The following is a 21,051-nucleotide window of genomic DNA, read 5'->3' on the forward strand; positions in this document are numbered from 1 at the left end:
CAGAGAGGAAAAAGTAGACAACTCCCCCCTCCAAATAGAACTGGCCAGGCTGGCTGGTCCTTCCCATTCAAACAGTCATCAGGGGCTGGTCCTCAGTCCCTCCACCCCTTACCCTCACCACATCTATGCTATTGAACTTGGGCTAACATCCAGAAGCCAGGAACAGCTATTCACAAATTCAGTAATTGGAGTCATTAGCGTTGACTCAGAAATCATTTTTTTTCCTTAAGTCTCTCTCTTGGAGAAGCTTTTAAGACCCTTTAAACTGGTTAATGGAGAGTTTAGAGATGAGGATGGAGCCTCAGCTTTCAGCTCCCTCTGCCTGTCTCCCTGGCCCTCCCCAACACATTCAAGGGCAAGACTGATGAGATAATCCACCATCTGCTTTATTAAGCACCCATATATTTCTGGCTCACCTTTCCCAATGGAGGACTCACAATCTATACTCTCCAGCTCCAAGTACCCAATCTCCATTTACTCCCTCACGACAATAGGACCATAATAATGCTTTCACATAAAATGACAGTGCAGACTAGCAGAACGTAAGGCTGGGCTGGGAGTCAGAAGGCCAGGTCCTCATACTGGCCTGGTGATGCATAAAGACACTCAACCACCAGCATCACTGCCTCGGAGCCGCAGCAAGCACTCAGGTCCTTTCTGCAGTGAAATGCCTGTGCTTCAGACCTGTAAGGTAGGAGGTAGGAGGAAACACACCACCGCCCTTGCTCTACAACTGAAGAAACAATATCAGCAAGTCAGCTCACTGCTTTAAGAGGATATGGCCAAGCAAGCTGGCTGAGTCAGAACCTGGCTTCTTCTCACACTTTCCTCTTCTTATGGTATTGGGGAGGTGCTGGGGTTTGAAGGAAGATAAGTGAATAACTGGCCTCTTCTTTGGGACTCCAACTGTGATATCTCTGCGCATTCACAGGTTCCCTCTCAGGGTTTAGGTGAGAACTGAAGAAGCCAAGCAGATCCATGCAGGCAGTTAGGCAAGAAACTCCTTCGGCCCAAACTAAAGGTGAAATGAAAACAACCATGAATCCATTGGGGGTGAACAAAGGCCAATATCTGAGTTAGTCCCAGGGATGTCCCAATTTGGCACTTTTTAGCCACTCATAAAACCACCCCATAATTTTTGCCACTTCTCTGGATCTGTCCTCTCCTTTACACAATGTTCTTTAAATTGACCTCTCCCATTTTTTGAAGTTAGCTTTATAAATATCTGTAAAAGACTACAGATTGATATGTTGCCATTTTTTATATTATACACTAAACATATGATTCCTAAAATCCTCTGTACCACCGGAGCAACACGGTTCTGGTGCTGGCCAAAGATGATGCAGTCTGAGTGTGAGGAAAATAAGGCATGGGATGGAGGAAGTGAGGGGCTGGCTCAGAGACAGGCTAAGGTGAAGAGCAGGGTCTCTGGAACTTCCAGTGGCTTTTCATAGGTCAATGAATGCATCCTTTTGGTGCACAGACCAGAAATGACTGAGAATGCTCATTCGTGAGGCTACCAAGTCGGGGGAAAGGTCAAAGTCACTGATTAATCATGCATTTGATAAAGTTGGGCACCTATACTCCCCCTGGAGTTCTACCATGGAAAGGGACTTTGACACCCTATTTTTTATCATCTAACTTCCTGTTCCTCATCCCCAGGCCCATAAGGGACTGTGTTTCATCTCACCTTAGCCAAAACCCAATCTTACAAGACTCCTTTCCAAGGAGGGGATAGCCCTGCTGGGGGTTCCATGGCTGACTCCAAGATGTCCACTTCTGCAGAGGAGGCCAAGGTTCCCTGTGCTGGAGGCATGAGGGAGGCCTGAGGCACCTGCCAGCAGAGTATTCAGGCTGCGGAGGGAGGGGCTGGAGAAAGACTTCAATCCTGTAACTGCCAGGTGGCTGGTCCCTGTGGCTACAAGAAGGGACGAGAGCAAGGCTTACTTATATGGTATTCTCAGACTCCTCTGGAGCAATAACTTCTTAAAGGACTTGGTTCCCCTTGCACTGTGAACCTAGCCCTGCCCTAGTGACTCCTGAGTGAACAGGGTTCCCAGAGCCCAAGAAGGGTAATGCAAATAGCCTTATAGCTCTCCTAAGAAGCCATCAGTGCAGCCATCATTTGTTCAATACCTACTGTGTGTCAGGCTGTAAAAAGTCCTTTAATCTCATTTAATCCTTACAACAAATTAATGAGTTAGGTACTTTCACCCTCATTTTCAGAGGTAAAGAAACTGAGGCTCAAAGACATGACTCAGTTCAGTTACAGCAGGGGTTAAAATTCCAAAAGCTGTGCTCTTAACCACCATTGGAACTGGACATGACAAGGATATCTTGTCTGCCACAGGGTGCTAAGCTCAGCAGAGGAAACTTCTGGCTTTGACCTGCATTTGTACCTGTTGCCTCCATGGAAAAGAGGGTGCGCAGCCTCTCCTGGGCAGGCTCATTTCCCAGAGCCGCTGACTGTTGGTAACATCTCATGGCATCTCCCAGATTCCTCTGCACACCAAGGCCCTTCTCATAGCAAATTCCCAAGTGGTACCTGCTCTGTGAGTCCTAAAGGAGAAAATGGATAGACATATAGACATGTGCAGGGCTTAAGAAGTGAAAGGCTCAGCAGGGAGAAAAGTGGAGTCAGGCATGCTGGGACTTCGTCCATGCAGGGTCAAAGGCCAGCCCAGGATATCTCAACCATGAAATGCCAGAGGCCCAAAGTTTGCCCAGCCCGGAGGAGACAGGATCCCTCCACCCAGGGAGAATCCAGACAGAGCGGTGTGCAGGCTTCTCTTGCTGAGGCTGCCTGAAAGAAGGCTACAGCCCTTATGGGAAACCTGGGAGTCAGGCTCCTGCATTCTCCTAAAAGAGCAGAAGGCAATGATGGAAGATCAGCTTCCCAAAGGCCCTGTGTGCCTTCCTGAGTCCTGGCCCCAGAGGTCTGTGGAGCAGAAACGACAGAGCATAGCTCTGGGTCCTTTCTCCTGAGGACAGAGTTCCTCAGAAGCAGAACCAGTAGCAGTTGTGAACCTGGCCTGTGTAACTGTGTCCCTAAGACATGTTACTCAACATCACAGTGTCTCAGTTTCCTCACCTATAAAGTGGAGTTATAATAACAGCACTACCTTATTAGTGTGCTATGTTACTATGTGAAAAGTGCTATTATTATTATCATCCCCTTTAACTGCCCACATCATTAGTCCCTCCCTCTCTATTAGAATATTTTCATCAAATCCAATCTCCCAACTTAGAAAAACATGAGACACTTGGTGGACTCCCACCTATGGTCCCATTTCTCTTTTACCCTCCACAGTCAATTTTTTGCTACACATTCTGCCCCCACTTCTATTACACACTGGCCAAAGTCTCTGCAATAGAGCAGCTTTGGGGCTACAGGCCAGGTCAGAACCCAGCAGTGGGCATAAGTAAGGCTAAACACCCACCCAGCAATACTGCACACCCAAGGAGATGCCGTTCCCTATTAAGTGGGAAAAGTTTTGAGGTCAGTGTTCCCACTGACCATAATGCGTGACAGACATTCTTTGTACACTTTTCCTCTTGGTCTGCTAGCTGACTCTAGCTGGTCAGGGTGCCCCCAGGTGTGCCCAGCACATGGACTGTAGGCTCACTTAGCCTGAAGAAGGTTGTGGGGGTGCTCTTGCAAGGAAAAGCAGACACCATGCCAGGTATTGGTTGGTGACATTGGTGCCCTTTTGACAATTACTATATTTACTTTGAACAACATAGAGTGGACAAGAAAAAGTATTCTGATGTCCAAGAGTACAGTAAAGCTATCAGGGTGTTGAAAAGAATTTGGTGTTTCACAATGACATAAAGCTTTGAGATTTCCTGCATTAAAGAGAGCTATTATAGGGCTGGGGAGATAGCTCAGTCGGTAGAGTGCTTGCCTTGCAAGCACAAAGCCCTGGGTTCGATCCCCAGCACCGCAAAAAAAAAAAAAAAAAAAAAAAAAGAGAGCTATTATAACTCAGTATTCCCCAAACACAATAATTTTTTCCCTTTTAATACTCATATACATCCCATGGAATTAATGCTCTATGGAACAAACTCTGGGTTAGGACACCTGAGTACCAAGGTCCCCAGTTCACAGACGATCAGATATCCCTTTCCCCACAAAGTGCTTAATGTGTCAGCCAGGTGTGCCTGACTCCCCAGGGCCACCACCACATGCAATGATGCACTCATCATGGGAACAGCTTACAAAGCATCCTCATAGCTGTTGCTGTGGTTAAATTTTGATCCTTTCAACAACCCTGTGAAGTTGTAGACAGGTGATGAGGGCATCATGATATCAGTTTTAAAGATGGATAAACAGGTTTGAATCAAGAAGTGACCGGCCCAGTAACGTACTGATAATGTTTAACAACTGGCTGCGCAGGGAGGAACCCTGCTTTGCAGCATTTAACAAGGTCTATAAGTAATATTCCTACATGGCTGATTTTCACCTCCAGCACAGCACTGGACCTGTCCAGTGGTCACAGAATAAGTAAGCCAGAGCTAAGACTTGAAGCCAACCCAAGGCTCCTTGCAAACAATTTCCTAAGCACAGAACTCAGTATCAGTTCCCAACTCCCTTCTCTGTTCGGACTCAATATCCCAACATGCCTGTTTTCCAAAGATCTCATACCCCATTGTTGGCTGCAAGCCAAAGATATTTCACAGCTCCCTGTTCATCTAGGTGCGGCTCCTTGGTGAAAAGCACCCCGAGGAAAGCCTGGGCCTATAGACAAGGAGGAAGGAAGATGGCATCATGGTCACTTTTTAGGATACACATGCTCCAGACATCTAGAACAGACCCTGCCAAAGGCACTCACCTCTCTCAAGCCCGAGTCTGCAGCTTGCTTCAGCATGGACACTGCCCTCTGCCACTGAGGGTCATGTGAGGAGGCTGGGTCTTGCAGTAGGCATCTGGCATAGCGGTACTGAGCCAGGCTGTGGCCCTGGCTGGCAGCCAGTTGGTAATAAAGGATTGCCTGGGGCAAAGGGAGAAACACCAGTCTGCTGGTAACTCTATAAGCACCTTTTTCTTTGAGTGAAATTTTTTGAAAAACCATTTAAATAATACATAATCATTATGGATTAGTCAGGAAATTCAGATAAGCCAAAATTTAAAAACAGAAACTAAAATCCTGAGAAATCCTGCCTCCTAAAGATCATTCTCTGTTAAAATTTTAGTACACAGGTTTGTGGATTTCTTCCCACAGATTTGTGTTACATATGTACACACAGAAGAAGAGAGACACACAGAGAGAGAGAATAGAATCATACTACTCTATTTTGTAAGCTTTTACTTAACGGTACACTATGAATATCTTTCCCTGTCAATAAACATAGATCTATCACATCATTGGTAAGACTCATATAGTTTGCCAGTTGTCTATTGAAGGAACTTGAAGTTGCTTTCCCTTTTCTTGCCTCTATACACAAGTTAAAGAAATACATTCATGTATATAGCATTTTTGTGTACTTATCGTACTTTTTTGAGAAAGACTTCATTTTTTAAGGGCTGTTCTAGGCTCTTGAGGGTATAACTACAAAGAAGATTCCTGGAAGATTCCAAGATCCCTGCCCTCCCAGAGTTTTGAGTCTAAATTCCTAGAAGTTAGGAGTGTCTTTTTGACATTTTCTTTACAGTTGAACTGCAACCAAGTTAGGAAAAGAAGCTGGACTTTCCCCCATTCCTACCCACTACTTATTTCTGGAGATTGCTCTGGGCAGCTCAGCACAGGGGACAGGCCCGGGGGCAGAAGGGACAGTACCTTTTTGAGGTTCCTGGGGGTGCCTCTGCCATGCTCGTGACACAAGCCCACGTTGTACTGTGCTTTGCTGTAGCCACGGTCTGCAGCTTTCTGGAAGTAAGAAAAGGCTGCTGTGTAGTCCCTGTTCTTCATGTTCTCTGTCCCTATAAGAAAGTGCAGGGCATAAACACAACTTCCTCTGTGAACACCCAATACCCTCAATCAGATACACTGGGCTCCCCATTGCATCCCACACTCCTTCTTTGTGCTACACATCGACATATGTTTCCATCTTCCAAATATCTCTTTGGTTTACCATAGACAACAGTGGGCTCTGCCCTCCTATAAACCATCCCTCCTCTTGTTAGTAACATTCTGGTTGCCCTTTGGGAACAATGCTGTCAACATGCCTGCGCTCTTTCTAACCAATAAGACTCTTAGGAATCTGCATCCTGATCTGGTTGGGATAAGGAGGGAAGATGGCTCTTGTAAGTTTATTCTGACAGCAGCTGTGGAGATATTATCTATTGGTTGCTGTTCCTTGCATCTCTGGAGCTTCCCTGAATCCTGCCCTGAGGATTGGCAGGTCAAAAGATTCTAATAGATTCCTTTTAGCCTTATGTTAGCCAGAGTAGGTTTAGGGTGCTTATAACCAATGAGCCATACCTGACACAGGTGACACTTATTATTAGTTTATGAAGAAACTGGGAGCGATAATATAAGCCAGCCAATACCTGAATGCAGGTGCATCCCATCTCAAACCCACACTCTTTCCATCACCCAAACTAAAAGGAAGTAGGAAAGCAGCATGGGACAGCCCATTCTCAACTTTGCTCAAACTGGTTCCTGCCTGGAACCCTTCTGTGCACCTCTACCATTAGACCTCCCATCTCATTGCTGCTCTAGAACCTTCTGACCATACTCAGGCTTTGCACAATTTTTTGGTTCTTTCCTAATATACCAAACTTCTCCCTATGAAATAAACCGCTTTAAGAATACAAGTCCTGTCTCCTCAATTACACTGCAAAATCCTAGAGGCAGAGCGGAAAAAAAATAAGAATGTAGGAGAAATAACTTTGCATAGGGTGGAAAGCTCTATACAAATGCAAAATATGATTATAGCTTATACTGCTTTTGTGTTCTGCCACAGTGCTTAGCACTTGCTGAATAAATGAATATATGAATGAGGGAATGGGCAAGAAAATTCTGAGACTGCCCATCAAGATCATAAAAAGCTAATGAGGGAGAAACCAGGTTCCATTCAGCCAGCAGTGAATTAAGTTTGCCTTCCTGCTGCCTGACAACACACTGTTCAAGGTTCACAGAGCCCTCTGTCCTTGGGAAGAGGACTTGAGGGGACAAAGGATCCCACCCTGTTCCTAATACCCACACTGGCACCATCAGTAATCCTGATCCTTCTACTCTTCTCATTTCTCTTCCTCTAACCTCGTGTTTTAGCTATAGTATTTTCTCCTACTTACAGAATTTTCGGGGAAGCACATGATCATTCAGCTACCTCTGATAAATGTGGCCAAAAGCCTACACTCTGGTTCACACAACTCTCTACAAGGTCATGTTCTTAAAGGGAAGGAGTGATTCGTTAGCTTTTCCCACTTTCCCACTTCCAGTTATCTAAACTGTGGATTGGAGGGCAGCAGTTGGAATAGCTGAACTGGACCTCAGGATGAGAGTCAGTTTTAAGATTGTCAGATCACATATGAATAAGAATGGGTCCCCTACATCACTGAGCAGGTGCCAGACTGGTCAACCTACTGGGAGAAAACAAAATCTCTTGTTCAAACCACTCCCTATTCTCCCTACCATCCCTACCCCATACCCTTTCCATGTTCCCACCCTCCTGCTTTGAGGCAGGGTCTCTCGAGTTACCCAGGAAGTTGAAAGCGATGGAAACACTGAGCTGGAAGAGGTGCTGAATGGAAGTCACAGCCTCCTCGAGGGGGAGAGGTTTTGACTTATCTTGTTCCTGGGGAAGAAATACCCAGATGCATCAGGAGATGACTTACTGGGATGGCCACCTAACCCAGGGAATGTTATGAGGATCCAAGTGACCAAATCTGGATAATACCTTCTTTTCACCAGGGGGCTGAGGCTGGGCTGGCTTTGTCTTAGGCTCAAAGCTACTGCTGTCATGCAGGAAGCCAAACTCACTGGGACCTGCAAGGGAAAGAACCCAGCCAGGGTGAGGGAGAAGACTGTTACTTCCCCTAGTCTCCCAGTCTGCCCAGTCTCTCCGTCTAGCATCCATTCCAGGATCCAAAATAAATGAATCACCCCAGAAAGCATGAAACCTGACAGGAATGACAATTCCCTTACTTGGGAATATACAGCAACAAGCATCCATCTGCCCAGCTTCCCCTACCCCACCCTTAGCCCCAGTCCCATCTTCTGTCCATTCAAGAAGGTGAGGATATACCTTCCTCAGGAGGCTCCTGAAGACCAGTTGCTCTCAAGGAGCTAGGCAAGGAGAAGTTCCTGGACTGAGCTGAGAGTTCTTCCTGGCCCAGCCTTGGTTTCCTGAGGCCAATATGCCTGGGAATTGGGCCATCAGAGTCAGGGAGAACGTGTCTTCGTAGTGCTGGAAAGAGTCAGCAAGAGTGGTCAGGTCAGAGGGGATAGTTAGCTTGACTGAGTCCTCCCTGAGGTTCTGGAGGTCAGAGGAAGAATTCTGAAACTTCTGGGATACCTCCTTCACATTTTTTCTCCTGCATTTCCTTTCTGGCCTCCCTCCAGGGCCCACATTTATGCTGATCTCCCATCTTGAGCATAAATCACTCCTCTGCTTGAATTATTTCAGTATCAGGGAAGGTATCAACCTATTCACAGTGTAGCCCCAGCATCTAGCACTTTGTTTAATGGCAATGTTGGTAATGATTATAAGCATAATAAGAACAAAAACTTAAACTGATAATTACCAAGCACTTATTATATGCTAGGCACTGGTCTAAGTCCTTGACATATATTAGCTCATTAAGTCTTCCTAAGAAACCTCTACAATGGGATTTATTATTATCACACCATTTTCTAGACAAATTCAAGCATGGGAAAGTAAAAAGTGACTTGTTCAGGGACACAGAACTAGTACGCAGCAGAACTGGGGCTTGAACCCTTATGACTTCAGAGCCTCAACCACTAGGCCTCTGTACCATTGCATATAATACGTACTCAATAAAGATTCACTTTATGGATGAGTGAGTGAAGGACTGACCAGAGAATAACCTAACTTGCTGAGGGTGAGGCAGGAAGCCATGCCCAGGATTCTAAAGTATTCTGGACTTGTGAGCTCCCTTCATGGGAGATGATGGGAGGACACGGAGGGACATAGAGGGCAGGTGTGGCCCACACCCTGGGTGGACAGAACTTCCCCACATTCCCCTTCCTCTGACTTCAGATAGGAAAGGCAAGAAGCTGCTGATGGCTCTTTTCCTGAGGTGTGTCCCAGAGATGCTTCCTGGCCTAGAGAAACTCCCAGCCCAGCCCTCCTGCTCCAGGTCTGAGAACTCACAGGAGTGTGGGTGCCGCCAGGGAGAAGAGAGGAAACGGTCCAGGGGACTGCGCCAAGAGCAGTGTTCTGCTTGTCGAGGTCCTGCTGGCAGGGATGCCTGAAAGTGGATCTGCCTCGCCAGTTGCAGTGCCAGCACAGCCAGAGTGCCCTGGGAAAGAGCACATTGGGACACGGTCCCCCACAGTCAGCTCCTTCAGAGCTGACCTTCAGTTCCCCCATCATTTCCTTTTCCTGACTCTGGCTGGGCAGCTCCCCCACTACATGCTCTCACAGCACACAAACTTCTCCTCTTGAACTTAATAATCATTGCTACAATTAGTCATCTAAGGTCTGTAGCTCCTGTTAGCATAACAAAGGCAGGTACTGTGCATGCTTTGCTCACCACTGTATCCCTGGTTCCCAGAACAGAGCTAAGCTATAGTAGGGGCCTAATAAATACATGCTACATAAGTGCACCACAAGTGACTGAAAATCTAGGCAGGAAAACAGATGATGCAGTAAGTTGGGGCTTGGCCACAAATACAACATGTTAAGAGTTCCCTACCAGGCTTACTCTCTAGCATGAGTCCCTTCCCAACCAAGCCACCCCACCACACATTTCCAGTTGCAGGCTTGTTGAAGGTATCTCTTCTCTGACACGTCTGCAGAAGTCCTGAGCTAGCTCTTAATCCAGTGACTGTTTGGTTTTCCCTGTCTCTTCCCTTGCCGTGCTCAGGAAGGGATCCCTAAATACTTTTCTGTTGTAACAGGTACTGTATGTATAACGGCAAATAAGACAGTCTCTATCCCTGGGAAGTTTATATCTTATATAACTCATGTATAAATACAATAATTTGCAACTATGCAAGGCGCCAAAAAGGAAATAAATTGTGAGGTTACAAAGAGTATAAGAGGGAGGCCTGAAAAGATAAGGAGTCAAGAAAAGCCTTCCTATGTGAGTGATGTGTGAACTAAGGTCAGAAGGAAAAGAAGTCACCAGTACTATCAACAAAGGGACAAGTATCCATGGCAATGGGGAAAGCTTGTATATAGGCCCTTTCATATGAACAGTAGTGACAGAGCCCAGGGATGATATCAGGACTTCTGGAATCCAGACCTAGTTCACAAAAGGACTCAGTGTGGCATTTCCCTGAGGCTCAGATCTTTGGCAAATGGAAAAATGCTCCCCTCTCTGCAGTATATTATGCCCCTAGTCCACAGAAACCCATAGAATGGCATCCCATCATAAATACATCCCAGACTCAACTCTGCTAACGACACCATTTTAGAGATAAAAAAAAAAAAAAAAAAAAGTGAGGCTGAGAGAGGTAAAGTTGCTTGCCCAAAGTGCATAGCATGAAAGTAGTGGGGATGGGAAGTGATAGATTTAAGAGTGATACATGTGTCAACTTCATTCACAATACCTTATAAGCTGAAGCTCTACCTGGAACTTTGCCTGAAAGACAAAGATTCTGCCCTATTATACTTAGTCTTTACTATTGAGTACCTAACCATATAGATTCTGCAGTAGGTGCTTTTACAAGTCAAAGTAGCTGAAGCAACCAAATGATTCAGAAGCCAGAGTTAAATCTGGCTTCTCCACTTAACAGCTGTGTGACCTTAAGCATATTACTTAATATTTCAGAACATAAGTTTACTCATATATTAAATGAAGATTACACTAGGCACGATAGTGCACACCTGTAATCCCAGTGACTTGGGAGGCTGAGGCAGGAGCATTAAAAGTTCAAGGCAGAAGCTGAAGAAATAGCTCGTTTTGGAGAGCGCTCGCCTAGCATGCGCAAGGGCTGGGCTGCCGTTTGAATCCCCGGCGCCTCAGAGTTAAAAAAAAAAAAAAAAAAAAAAACTCTTTGGAGCTGAAGAAAGTTCAAGGCAGCCTCAACAACTTAGTAAGACAGTGTCTCAAAACAAAAAATTAAAAGGGCTGGGGATGTAGTTTGTTGGTAAAGGGCCCCTGGGTTCAATCCCCAGTACCAAAAAAAAAAAAAAAAAAAGATTACATTTTCTTTGTAAGATTTTTGTAATGATGTTAAACAAGATAATGCACATATAATAATTTACATTAGTATGTAATGATATTATTATTTACTGTAAGCTCTATGAAGGCAAAAATTATATCTTCCTTGTTCTCTGCTATGTCCCCTAGCGCCAAGGAAAAATGCCTGGCTCAGAGAAGGTTTAAAGAAATGTTTACTCAATAAAATGAGGAGTAACTACACACCAAGGGTACAGGGGTGTGTTGCTATCTCCATGAGTATACTCCAGTGCCATGGGTTCCTCATCATATAGACACAATGATGGCCTTGCTCTCCTTTCCAGACCTGGCTATTCTTCTATGCAGGATCATTATCATTCTCACCCATGCTGAAGGTAGAGGACAGGGCTGGGGATGCCTTACCCATGATATGGCATCCCACAAGGTGTTTGGGGAGACACGAGCAGACATCCACTGAAAGGCATCCTTCCATCCATGGGACTTTGGGCCCCTTCTAGTACCTGGGCCATGGTGGCCTAACCTAGATGATATAATTAGAGGTCATCAAGTTCTGTCCAAAATGGGGGCAAAGGAAGGCCAGAAGAGAAGATGCGTGAAGAATGGCAATGTCTCACTTGTCAAGGTTGGGCAAAGGGATCAGCAAGGTGGAGGACGTCGTCTGAGGCACATCTGGACTGTTGGTCTTGGGGGTCACACCTCGGAGGTCAGGTCCCAACAGACGGGGAAGAACTGTACACAGCAACAAAGGATCAGTTATTTAAACAGGAACAAGACTGAAGCAAAGTGGCTGTGACAATCTTCCCTCCGATCTGTGACAAAGCATTATTTCAGGAACACAAAAATCACTGGCATATGCCTCTACAGTGTTTGTTTTCTTGTCTTATTTTGTTTTTTTTTTTTTTTTGGAATGCTGGTGATTGAATCCAGGACCTCGGCCATGTTAAGGAATCGCTCTATCACTAGACACATACATCCCCAGCCCTTGCACTGGTTCTCAAAACAAGCACACACGTAAATATTCCGCCTTGTAGGGATTCTATGGTGCCAACCAAGAACCAATAACACTGACTCTTAGGATGTGCATCTATATTCTGAAAAAGTTCCCCCAGGCAATTCTCATATCCTCCTATGGGTGACAACCTTTGCTCTGTAACCACGCATCCATACACGTACTCTCGCCCAGTCTCGGTTTCCCCTACTCCATTGCCCTTAGTTCTTTCATTGACTCCTCCCCTTTCTAGAGCTCCACCCATTTTCTTGGGCCTAAGCTCCACCTTCTTCTCACTTTGCTGCACATCTCAAATTCCATCAGCTTCTGGCTTCTTGAGTGTAACCCCGCCTCCTTAAGGCCACGCCTTCCTCCGCTCTGGCCCCGCCCACTGTCGCTCGGGCAGTTTTTTGCGCCTCTTCCCTCCAGCTCAGAGTCGACGCGGCCTTCGGGCGCTGGCCGATGGGATGCCCCTTACCTCGGCCCAGGAGACTCGTCAGGCGCCACATGTCGCCAGCACCATACAGACCGCGCAGCCGAAAAAGACAGGCCAAACCATGGGACAGCGGCTAGAGCGGCCACTGTGGCGTCCGGAGCGGTCGAATCCCCACGCAAGCTTTGAGCCCGCCAATTAGAGAGGAGCTCCACCGGAAGGACGGCGCTCAGCGAGGGGAAGTGGAGGATGTGGGCGTTTCTGAGGCCAGTCGAGAGGTGAACCGCCACAAGGGCGTGGGTGTATGGGCCCAGGAAAGAGCTGTCCTTTGCCACCCCCACCGGAGAAGGGAGAGCGCGCGGACCAGGGGCTCTCAGGTGGCGAAGCCAGACCGCGCAGAGCAGGGCCATTGAGAGCAGGGCTGGAGCGGCTGCGCCGGAGCAGGAGGACCTTGCAGACACCGTGGAGCAGCCAAGAGGAAAAGGCCCTCCAGGCCCAGAGGTTTAAAAAGGCGAAGTATCCAAGCCGGAGGACAGGAGCCTTAGGGTCCAACGGAAGAAGCAGCGTCCCAGCTTCCGCCCGAGGCCATCGTTTAGAGATGCCAGGCCCGGGCCCCACCATAGGCCAGGAGAAATGCACCAGGCAGGGTTTAGATTCCGGGATGTTAGCTGTGGCTCCGCTTTGTCCCACTGTGTAGGCTAAGGCCCACTTCTTCCCTTATCAGGGCCTCAGTCTGTGTGCCACGATGGGGTCAGGTGGAATAGTCTCCACAGGTCCTTCATGGTGTTACCATGGCTGAGACTCTTTGATTTGTTCCTTTTAAAATCCGAAGAGGAGACAGCCACACGCCCTGTTAATCAGACCCCTTGTCTACAGACCCAGCCAATGTTGTGTGTCCTTTTGAGAGAAAGAATAGCTCTCTCCTTTCACTATATTTGACTCCAGTAAATAAAAGTGCTCAAATTAAAATGTAAGGTGTTCAGACTTCTTTTCCTCTTCCCCTTTTTAGGTGAGTGTAAGTCTCTAGGGTGAAAGAGTACTGAACATAACTACTTTTAGACCCAGGCATGTGGCATGAAAGTTGTATTTGTTAAACAGTTTTTGAGCCAAAGTTCAGCTGCCGTTTTAGGGTCTCAGAAAACAATTGAATAAAGAGCTTTTGTGACCTTCAGGAATATGTGGTCCAGTGGCTTATAGTGGATGATGGAGTCCCACAAATCTGAGTTTGAATCCCAGCTTTCAAATTTTCTAGCATATTGTGCATGCAGGTTCCTTAATCACACCAAGCCTCTTCTTCATCTATAAAATAGGGAAAATAATACCTCATGCAATTGTTGTGAGGCTTAAATAAAAGTTTAATATAGTTCCTAGCACATAGTAAGAGCCCAATCAATGTAAATTGCTATTACAATTGTGGAGGAGGTGAGTAGGCAAATGTATTGGATAACATTGTAATAGAAGCATGAGCAGTGGATTATGGGATGTACCATGAAAAGATTCAGAAAAGTGATTGCATTTGAGCTGGGCCTTTAAATACAAGTAAAAGTGTGCCAGGTAGAGAAAAGAATTGTAAGCAGAGAAAACTAAATAAAGGCCCAGGAGTTTGAATATTGGGAAACTATTCAGAAATATTCTTGGTTTGGGATTTGGGACAGCTACTTTTCACATTCTTTGTGTTGCTGCTTCAAAATAAGTGTTCTAGTTCAGCTGTATTCTTCTTGGGACTTTGGTGCCCTTCCTTTCAGCCTGTCTGTAGTTGGCTTCCTTTTCCAAGGGTCAACCCAATCCCAACTCTACAGTGAAGATGCCCCAATTGTTTGAGTCCTCCCTGCTCTCTGCTTTTCCCAGTTCCTGTAGCACTTAATTTCTTACTACAAGATTTAACAGTAATTACTTGTTGCCCTGTTATTTAATTATCTCATTTGTGTAAGTCTAGTCTCCCCAGTTCTCTCCTCCAGGGCAAAGATACCATTTTCCCATTTTGTATCCTATATGGGGCTGACATAAACTGTAAGTCCACAGAGTATGTTCGAGCAATGCCTGTTGATGACGTTGTGCTGATGGTAATACAGCCACAGGCACCAAAGCCCAATCATCCACCTATTTGAGTGGAAATGTATTCACTTCACATACAAATGTTCATTGAGCACTCTCCATTTGAAGCGAGTTGAAAGGTTTTGAAGGAGAGGATCTGAGAAGACAGATGTATAAGGTGCTTGTCGCCAGGTATAAAATGACATTTTGGTGTCTCTTGTCCCCAGAGAGCAAGGGGTAGATGTCAGGGGCAGCTGACCTCACTGGCACATCAGGAGCACTGTCAGGAATTTGTTTCCTTGATCTTTGGCTTTGCCTGAACTGCCCAGGCTCCAAACCATCAGCCATTCTCCTCTGCTCCCAAACTGTGTGGTTGGATTGTGGCCCAGAGTCAACTTGATTTAATCCCTCTTCAAAGGTAAGCTGTCTTACACTGGGAGCCTGCCTATTGTCCGGGTACCCAGTTAATCACCTCTTGTGATAAATACTTATGCTACTGTGTACACAGTGAATGTTCTAGAATTTTGTTATTGCCTTTGTTTTTGTAGACATTCTTAATTTGCATTAATCAAGTATATGAGACTTAATTCAGTGCTTGAGAATGTTCTGAATATATAACAACTTAAAAAATGACTGCGGTCCCTGCCCTCACAGAGAAAACAGTGTAGAGGGGCAAAGTTGGTAGGCAATTAAAATACAGAATGGTGTTTTAGTTATTTATTGTAACATAACAAGCTCTCCAAAATTTAGTTGCTTAAAACAATCATTTTATTAATCTCTTACAGCTCTGTAAGTTGACTGGGTTCAGCTGGGCAATTCTCTCTTGAGGTCTCATGAGGTTGCAGTTAGATGGCAGCAGGAGCCAGAGTTGTATGTAGACAACTGGGGGCACTGGAAAAGCCGGGCCTCTTTCTCTCTCCATGTAGTCTCAGGGCCTCTCTGCTCTACATGGCCTCTCCAGCTGGGTAGCTGAACTTACATGATGGCTCAGAACTTCCAAATGTACCAAAGTGGAAGCCGCCAGGCTTCTTAAAGCTTAATCCTGGAATCAACACAGCATCACTTCTCCTGTGCTCTGTGGTTAAAGCAGTTTATAAAACCAGGTCAGAATCAGAGTGAGAGCAAAAGACACAAGGTCATGAATATTGGGAAGGGAGGTTCTTTGGATACCAGCAAGTTTCTACTATGTTGGGAATGTACAAGGTGCTGTTGGAACCAGGCACAGTGGTGCACGCCTGTAGTCCCAGTGACTCAGGAGCTGAAGCAGGAAGATTGCAAGTTCAAAGCCAGCCTCTGCAATTTAGCAAGGCACTAAGCAACTCAGCGAGACCCTGTCTTTATTTATTTATTTATTTTTTTACTTATTTATTTATTTTAATATGGCATGGCATGGAGGAATGACTATTTTTATTGTAAACAAATGGGGTACATCTTGTTTCTCTGTTTGGAGACCCTGTCTTTAAATAAAATGTAAAAAGGATTGGGGATGTGTCTCAGTGGTAGTGCATTCCTGTGTTCAATCCCCAGTACCAAACAACAATAGGGTGTTGCTGTTGGTACAAGGAGAGGCCTGCCCAGACCTCAGCACAGGAGTTGGGAAGACTTGGAAGCAGCCGCATCTAAACTGACCAACCTGAATGGTGAGGACTAGGAACTAGTCAGGTGACAACAATGGGAAAGCACAGTTCAGGAAGGGAAAATAACTGATGCAAAGTCCCAGGGAGACAAAGAAAACACAGTTTAGCAAAGAAAGCACAATTAAGATCCCTGTGGATGTAGAGGGTCAGGGCTGGCATGGGGGCGGGGTGCATAGCATAATGACATCTGGAGCGGTAAATGGGCCAGGTCATAAAGCCTTGTAAGCCCTGAAGTTGTCTGGACTCAGAAGACAAGGGTTTTAGCAGGTGAATAGCCAGGCCAGAGGACCCAGGAAAGGCCTTTGGCTGCTGTGTGTAGGACTTATTAGAGAGGTAAAGTCTTCATTTTCACTCTGTTCCTTCTAGGCCAATGGCCTCACCTTCATCATTGAGAAGGCTGGGTTGTCACCTCAACCCTGACTTAGATTCTTTAAATGTTTTTCATTAGTGGGGATTTTTGTTATGAAGGTATGCATATTCCTTTATACAAATGTTTTGTTTCATTTATTTTAAAAAGGCTATGTGGAAAACCTGCTACCTGGTGGGGATCTGAACATGGGGTTGGTCAGATGGTCAAACAATTTATATTTAAGTGTGAAGTGTGTTAAGGAAGAGCCTGCTGGTAGGGAGCAGGGAGCATGCCAAGTTCAGTAGATTTGACCCCTCAGATAAAAAGATATATAAAATTTAAATTATCTTTTCATTACCAATGAAAAGATAATGTAGGAGAGGGCAGAGAAGGTCATTGAAAGTGCTGCTACTCTAGTAAAAAGTCAAATAGTACTAAAGGTTTACATCAAACCCAGCGGACTTCGGCTTCCTGCTCCCCAGTCTCTAGTCCTGCTCCCAGGAGGCAACCCTTTTCAACTCTTTGCAGTGTCAGGAAGCAGCAGAAGAGCAGAGGCTGTGGAACTGAAGTCTCTCACATCCAACATGGCTCTCCTACTGACCAGTCAGGTTATCTTGGCCAAGTTAATTATAATATTTTCCCTCAGTTTTCTCATCTCTAAGATGGGGCAGTGCAGTCAATGAATAGTAGCTGTATGTGATGATGATGATGATGATGATGATGGATGAAGACTAACTTGAGAGGTGCTGTGAGTATACTTGGATGTTAGTCACATACTATACAAATAAACATAAGGCATGATTATGATTTAGAGGAAATGACAAGGACGTAGACTCAGTTGGAGAGGTCTGAGTCTTCCCTTTCTTCTAAGACTAAACTCTGTTTGTTCTTAGTCCCATTCCCTTCCTGTCTCTTCCAGAACCTTGTTGCTATTATTATCCTTTCTCATGCTAAGCATACATTCTTTACTAGATTTTTTTTTCTTTGTGCCTATGAAATAGACCAGGTCTTACTTATCTTGGGTGAAAAGTTCTTTACTTGATCTTCTGCCCTTTTCTGCTCCCATTCTGTTCATTTCTCTCTACTGCCAGGTTTCTCAATTAACACACAGGCTGCTTCCCAGTTCTATACAGCTTCCTTGCCTTTCATCCATGCCTCCCAGCTTCTCTCCTTGTTCTTCTGATGCGGGGTCACAGGGATCATCAAAGCCCACCTCATTGATCACCAGTGGGCCTTTGGATCCAGAGCACTTGATTCAGTTGACCATTGCTCCTTAAATCTAACATATAGAACCTCACCATCCTGCTTCTTCATTTTTTATTGTATCATTTCTCCAAGCCATCCAGGGAAGAAAGAGGATTGACTCAATTCCCCTCTCTGTCCCTCACACCCCCACATTCATTTTGACTCTTATTGCAAATACTAGAAACTCATTAAAGCTAGCTTTTGAAAAGTTTTATCAGAATACAGGGGGGATATCTAATGGACCCCAAGGTGAGGATACAGCTGGCAGACAGGAAAAACCAGAATTATTAGACTCAGGAGCCAACAAAGTGAGCATATTCATATTCATTTCTCCCCCCCCCCCCACTACCTGCCCTTCCTTCTGGACTTCTTGTGATCTGCACAGACACCCCAAAGGTGTCAGACACTCCCACACCCAGCTAGTCACCAGGTCCTATAAAAAATCACCCTCTTGCATCAGGTCCTTGAGTCTTCTCCTCTCCAGTTTCCCTTGTACTGCATCTTCCTTGTTTGTTTACCATCTGAACATTTTTCTGTTTCTGTCATTGCTTCTTCCTTCTTCTGACCCCTAGTGCAAGCATCACCCCCATTTCAGTTCTTTACTATTTTCTGGAACTCCCTTCTGTTTTGTTGACTCCTAAATGAGAGTACAGTGGTTAAGAACTTGGGTTCTAGAATCCTAGTGGCCTGTGTTTGAATCTTCCACTACTTTCTGGTTGTGTGAACTTGGGAAAGTTACTCGAATTTGTAGCCTTAATTCCTCATCTGTGAAATGGGGTGCTTATAAAGTGCTTAGTTAGCACAGTGTCCAGCCCACAGAAAGGACTCAATAAATGGTAACGATGATTAGCCTTATCCTTGTTCTCTTTCTTGAGTTTCAGTCCTGTGTCACCTGGTAGCCTTTTCCATTAGATGTTCTGCTGTGATCTCAGATACCCTGTCAGATTTCTCCAGATATTGGGGGAAGATGCACCTTTCTGGGAACTAAGGGTGGGGGGAACCTAAGAAAGATGGTTGGTCTCATCAGATTCTCAAAGGAACCCCCGTCCAATCTGACCTCAGCCAGGCCTCAACAGAGAAGACTCCAAAGAGTGGTTCCCCTCTAGGCCCCCAAATCCTGTGCTGGCTGACTCTCAGGATTCAGGAGGGCAGGCAGGGCTGCCACCAAAGGATGGGAATCCAATCTAAAACAGCCCTGCAACAGAGATGTTGCAGGATCTTCAGTGCTTCAAGAGGGGGCGTGAAAAGTGCGAGCAGCATCCTCAGGGCATTGTGCCAGGCTCAGGCTGGGGCCTCCCTCCAGTACTGGGGATTTGATGAACTTCTGGAAGCCAGAGGTGCTCCTGTTTTTAGCTGAGCTATTGCAGGTCCCCTTTGCACCCTTGTGAACATTCATCACCATGCTCACATGTAGAGTGTACAGCTTTCTCTAGCCCAGCAACCCTGCTCTCCTGGCCTGCTGTCTGCTCCCAGGTGGAGACATTCCTGCAGCAGGAATCTTGGAGGGCAGTGCTCCCCTCCCTCTAGCACAGAGATGGGGAGGCGGGCAGGGAGGCTGTCCTGCCAAGTAGTTCAGAGGTCAGAATGTGCCTATTTGCATCCTGCTTTTGCCACTACTATCTTTGTGGTCCTAGGTGAATTACTTAACTTCTTTGTCTCATTTGTACTGTAGGGATGATGATAGGTCTCTAATTGTTGCGTTTTAGTGAGATAATGCAGGGAAAACACTCAGTTTTGTCCACTTACATCTTTGGGGGCGCTTAGGGCCCTGTCCTTGCAGGAGTAGCCACCCCCATTCCACACACACACCCTGACTGCCACATCTGTGTTGTCCTCTATTTATATGTCTGTCACTGCCTTTGGATGATAAACTCCATTAAGTCAAAGATAAAACTGTATGGGTCTGTGTCCTTGGTGCCCAGCATAGGACCTGGCATACAGATGATCTTAATACTTGTTTATTGGAAGGAAGTAGTGAAACAATATAGAAGACCCAGGATTCCTTTTGCCTCAGAGTCCACTATCCATTCTGGTTATTCACCATAGGTGGAGGGCCTAGGCCAGTCACTGTCTTAGAGGCTAGAGATACCATAGCAAATGCAGGAGGCTGAGCACCTAGCCTGGTGAACTGTCCAGTGGGTGATAGATATTAAGCATATAATAAAACCAGTGGTGCATTTCAACTGGGAAACTTGCAAGTAAGGAGAAACCTGGCTGCTGTGACAGCGCAGAACAAAAGGACCACATTTTAGGGAGGGAGGAATTGGAAGGAATTTGCCACACAATGTAACAAGTAACCCAGGCCCAAAGAAAGGACAGGCTGGGGGTGGGGGATGTAGCTCAGTGTTAAGAGTACTGCCTAGCATGTAGGAGGCCCTGGTTTAATCCCCAGTGCCTCTGTCTCTCTCTCTCTCTCTCTCTCTCTCTCTCTCTCTCTCTCACACACACACACACACACACACACACACACACACACCACAGGCTTGGTTGAAGCAGAAGGTGAAAAAAAAAAAACTTCCAGACAGAGGGAATATGCAAAGATCCTGAGGTTGAAGGCACTGAGTCTACTGGATGGAAAGCAAAGTTAATGTGACTAGAACCCAATAATGGAGATCAGTAGCTTCTACAAGGCTACAGAACTGGGAGCACAGGTTATGCAGAACGTTATGGACTATGGTGAGAATTTTAGTTTTTATCCTAATGATACTAGCTAACATTTACTCAACTTTGTATATATGCACTGTGCTAAGTACTTTGTATGCATGTTTTTTCAGTTTTCACCTTTTGGTGCTATTATTCCCATTATACAGGTGAGGAAAACCCTAACTCAGGAAGGTGCACTTGCCCCAGATCACACACATAGCACTAGCAGAGTCCGCACATCAGGGTCCAGCATCTGCCTTCTTAATTCTTTCATGACCCAACCCAAGAGTTAAGTGCGGACTGTCGTCTGTGGTGCACATTCCTGACTTGCTTCTTGTCGCCAATCCCTTTCCTCCAGATTGGAGGAACCAACATACACGTTTGCCCCCGTCAGATGAGCTCTCCTCTCTGGTGGTGGGCTCGATCGCCTGGATTGGGCCCCTGCCC

At 45.8% G+C, this 21,051-nt stretch overlaps 1 protein-coding gene across 3 annotated transcripts; it reads right to left on the reverse strand.

Moving 5' to 3' along the window:
• Positions 1-365: 365 nt before the first annotated feature.
• Positions 366-13,686, reverse strand: DELE1 (DAP3 binding cell death enhancer 1). Of its 3 annotated transcripts, none has more exons than XM_079146090.1 (13): positions 12,742-13,680; positions 11,890-12,004; positions 11,678-11,795; positions 9,280-9,427; positions 8,191-8,352; positions 7,843-7,931; positions 7,644-7,740; positions 5,778-5,920; positions 4,833-4,991; positions 4,646-4,738; positions 2,400-2,559; positions 1,691-1,918; positions 366-957 (listed from the first exon to the last, which is right to left on the reverse strand). In XM_079146090.1, the coding sequence occupies exons 1-12, from the start codon at positions 12,770-12,772 to the stop codon at positions 1,692-1,694; spliced, it is 1,542 nt and encodes a 513-aa protein (XP_079002216.1). In that variant the 5' UTR covers positions 12,773-13,680; the 3' UTR covers positions 366-957; position 1,691. The 3 variants fall into 3 exon arrangements, with proteins under 3 accessions (XP_079002216.1, XP_079002215.1, XP_079002217.1); XM_079146089.1 differs by having other exon boundaries at positions 366-1,015; positions 12,742-13,677; XM_079146091.1 differs by lacking the exon at positions 4,646-4,738 and having other exon boundaries at positions 366-1,015; positions 12,742-13,686.
• Between the last annotated feature and the right edge of the window lie 7,365 nt (positions 13,687-21,051).

Source organism: Sciurus vulgaris, assembly GCF_902686455.1.
Source record: "Sciurus vulgaris genome assembly, chromosome: 6".
NCBI classification, from domain to species: Eukaryota; Metazoa; Chordata; class Mammalia; order Rodentia; family Sciuridae; genus Sciurus; species Sciurus vulgaris.

Coding starts and splice junctions, on each gene's coding strand:
- DELE1 (XM_079146090.1), bottom strand. CDS start 12,772: ATGTGGCGCCTGACGAGTCTCCTGGGCCGAG. Junction 7,932..8,190: donor TCAGGAGCCTCCTGAGGAAG/GTATATCCTCAC, acceptor TTTCCCTTGCAG/GTCCCAGTGAGTTTGGCTTC. Junction 7,741..7,842: donor AGCCCCCTGGTGAAAAGAAG/GTATTATCCAGA, acceptor TTTCTTCCCCAG/GAACAAGATAAGTCAAAACC.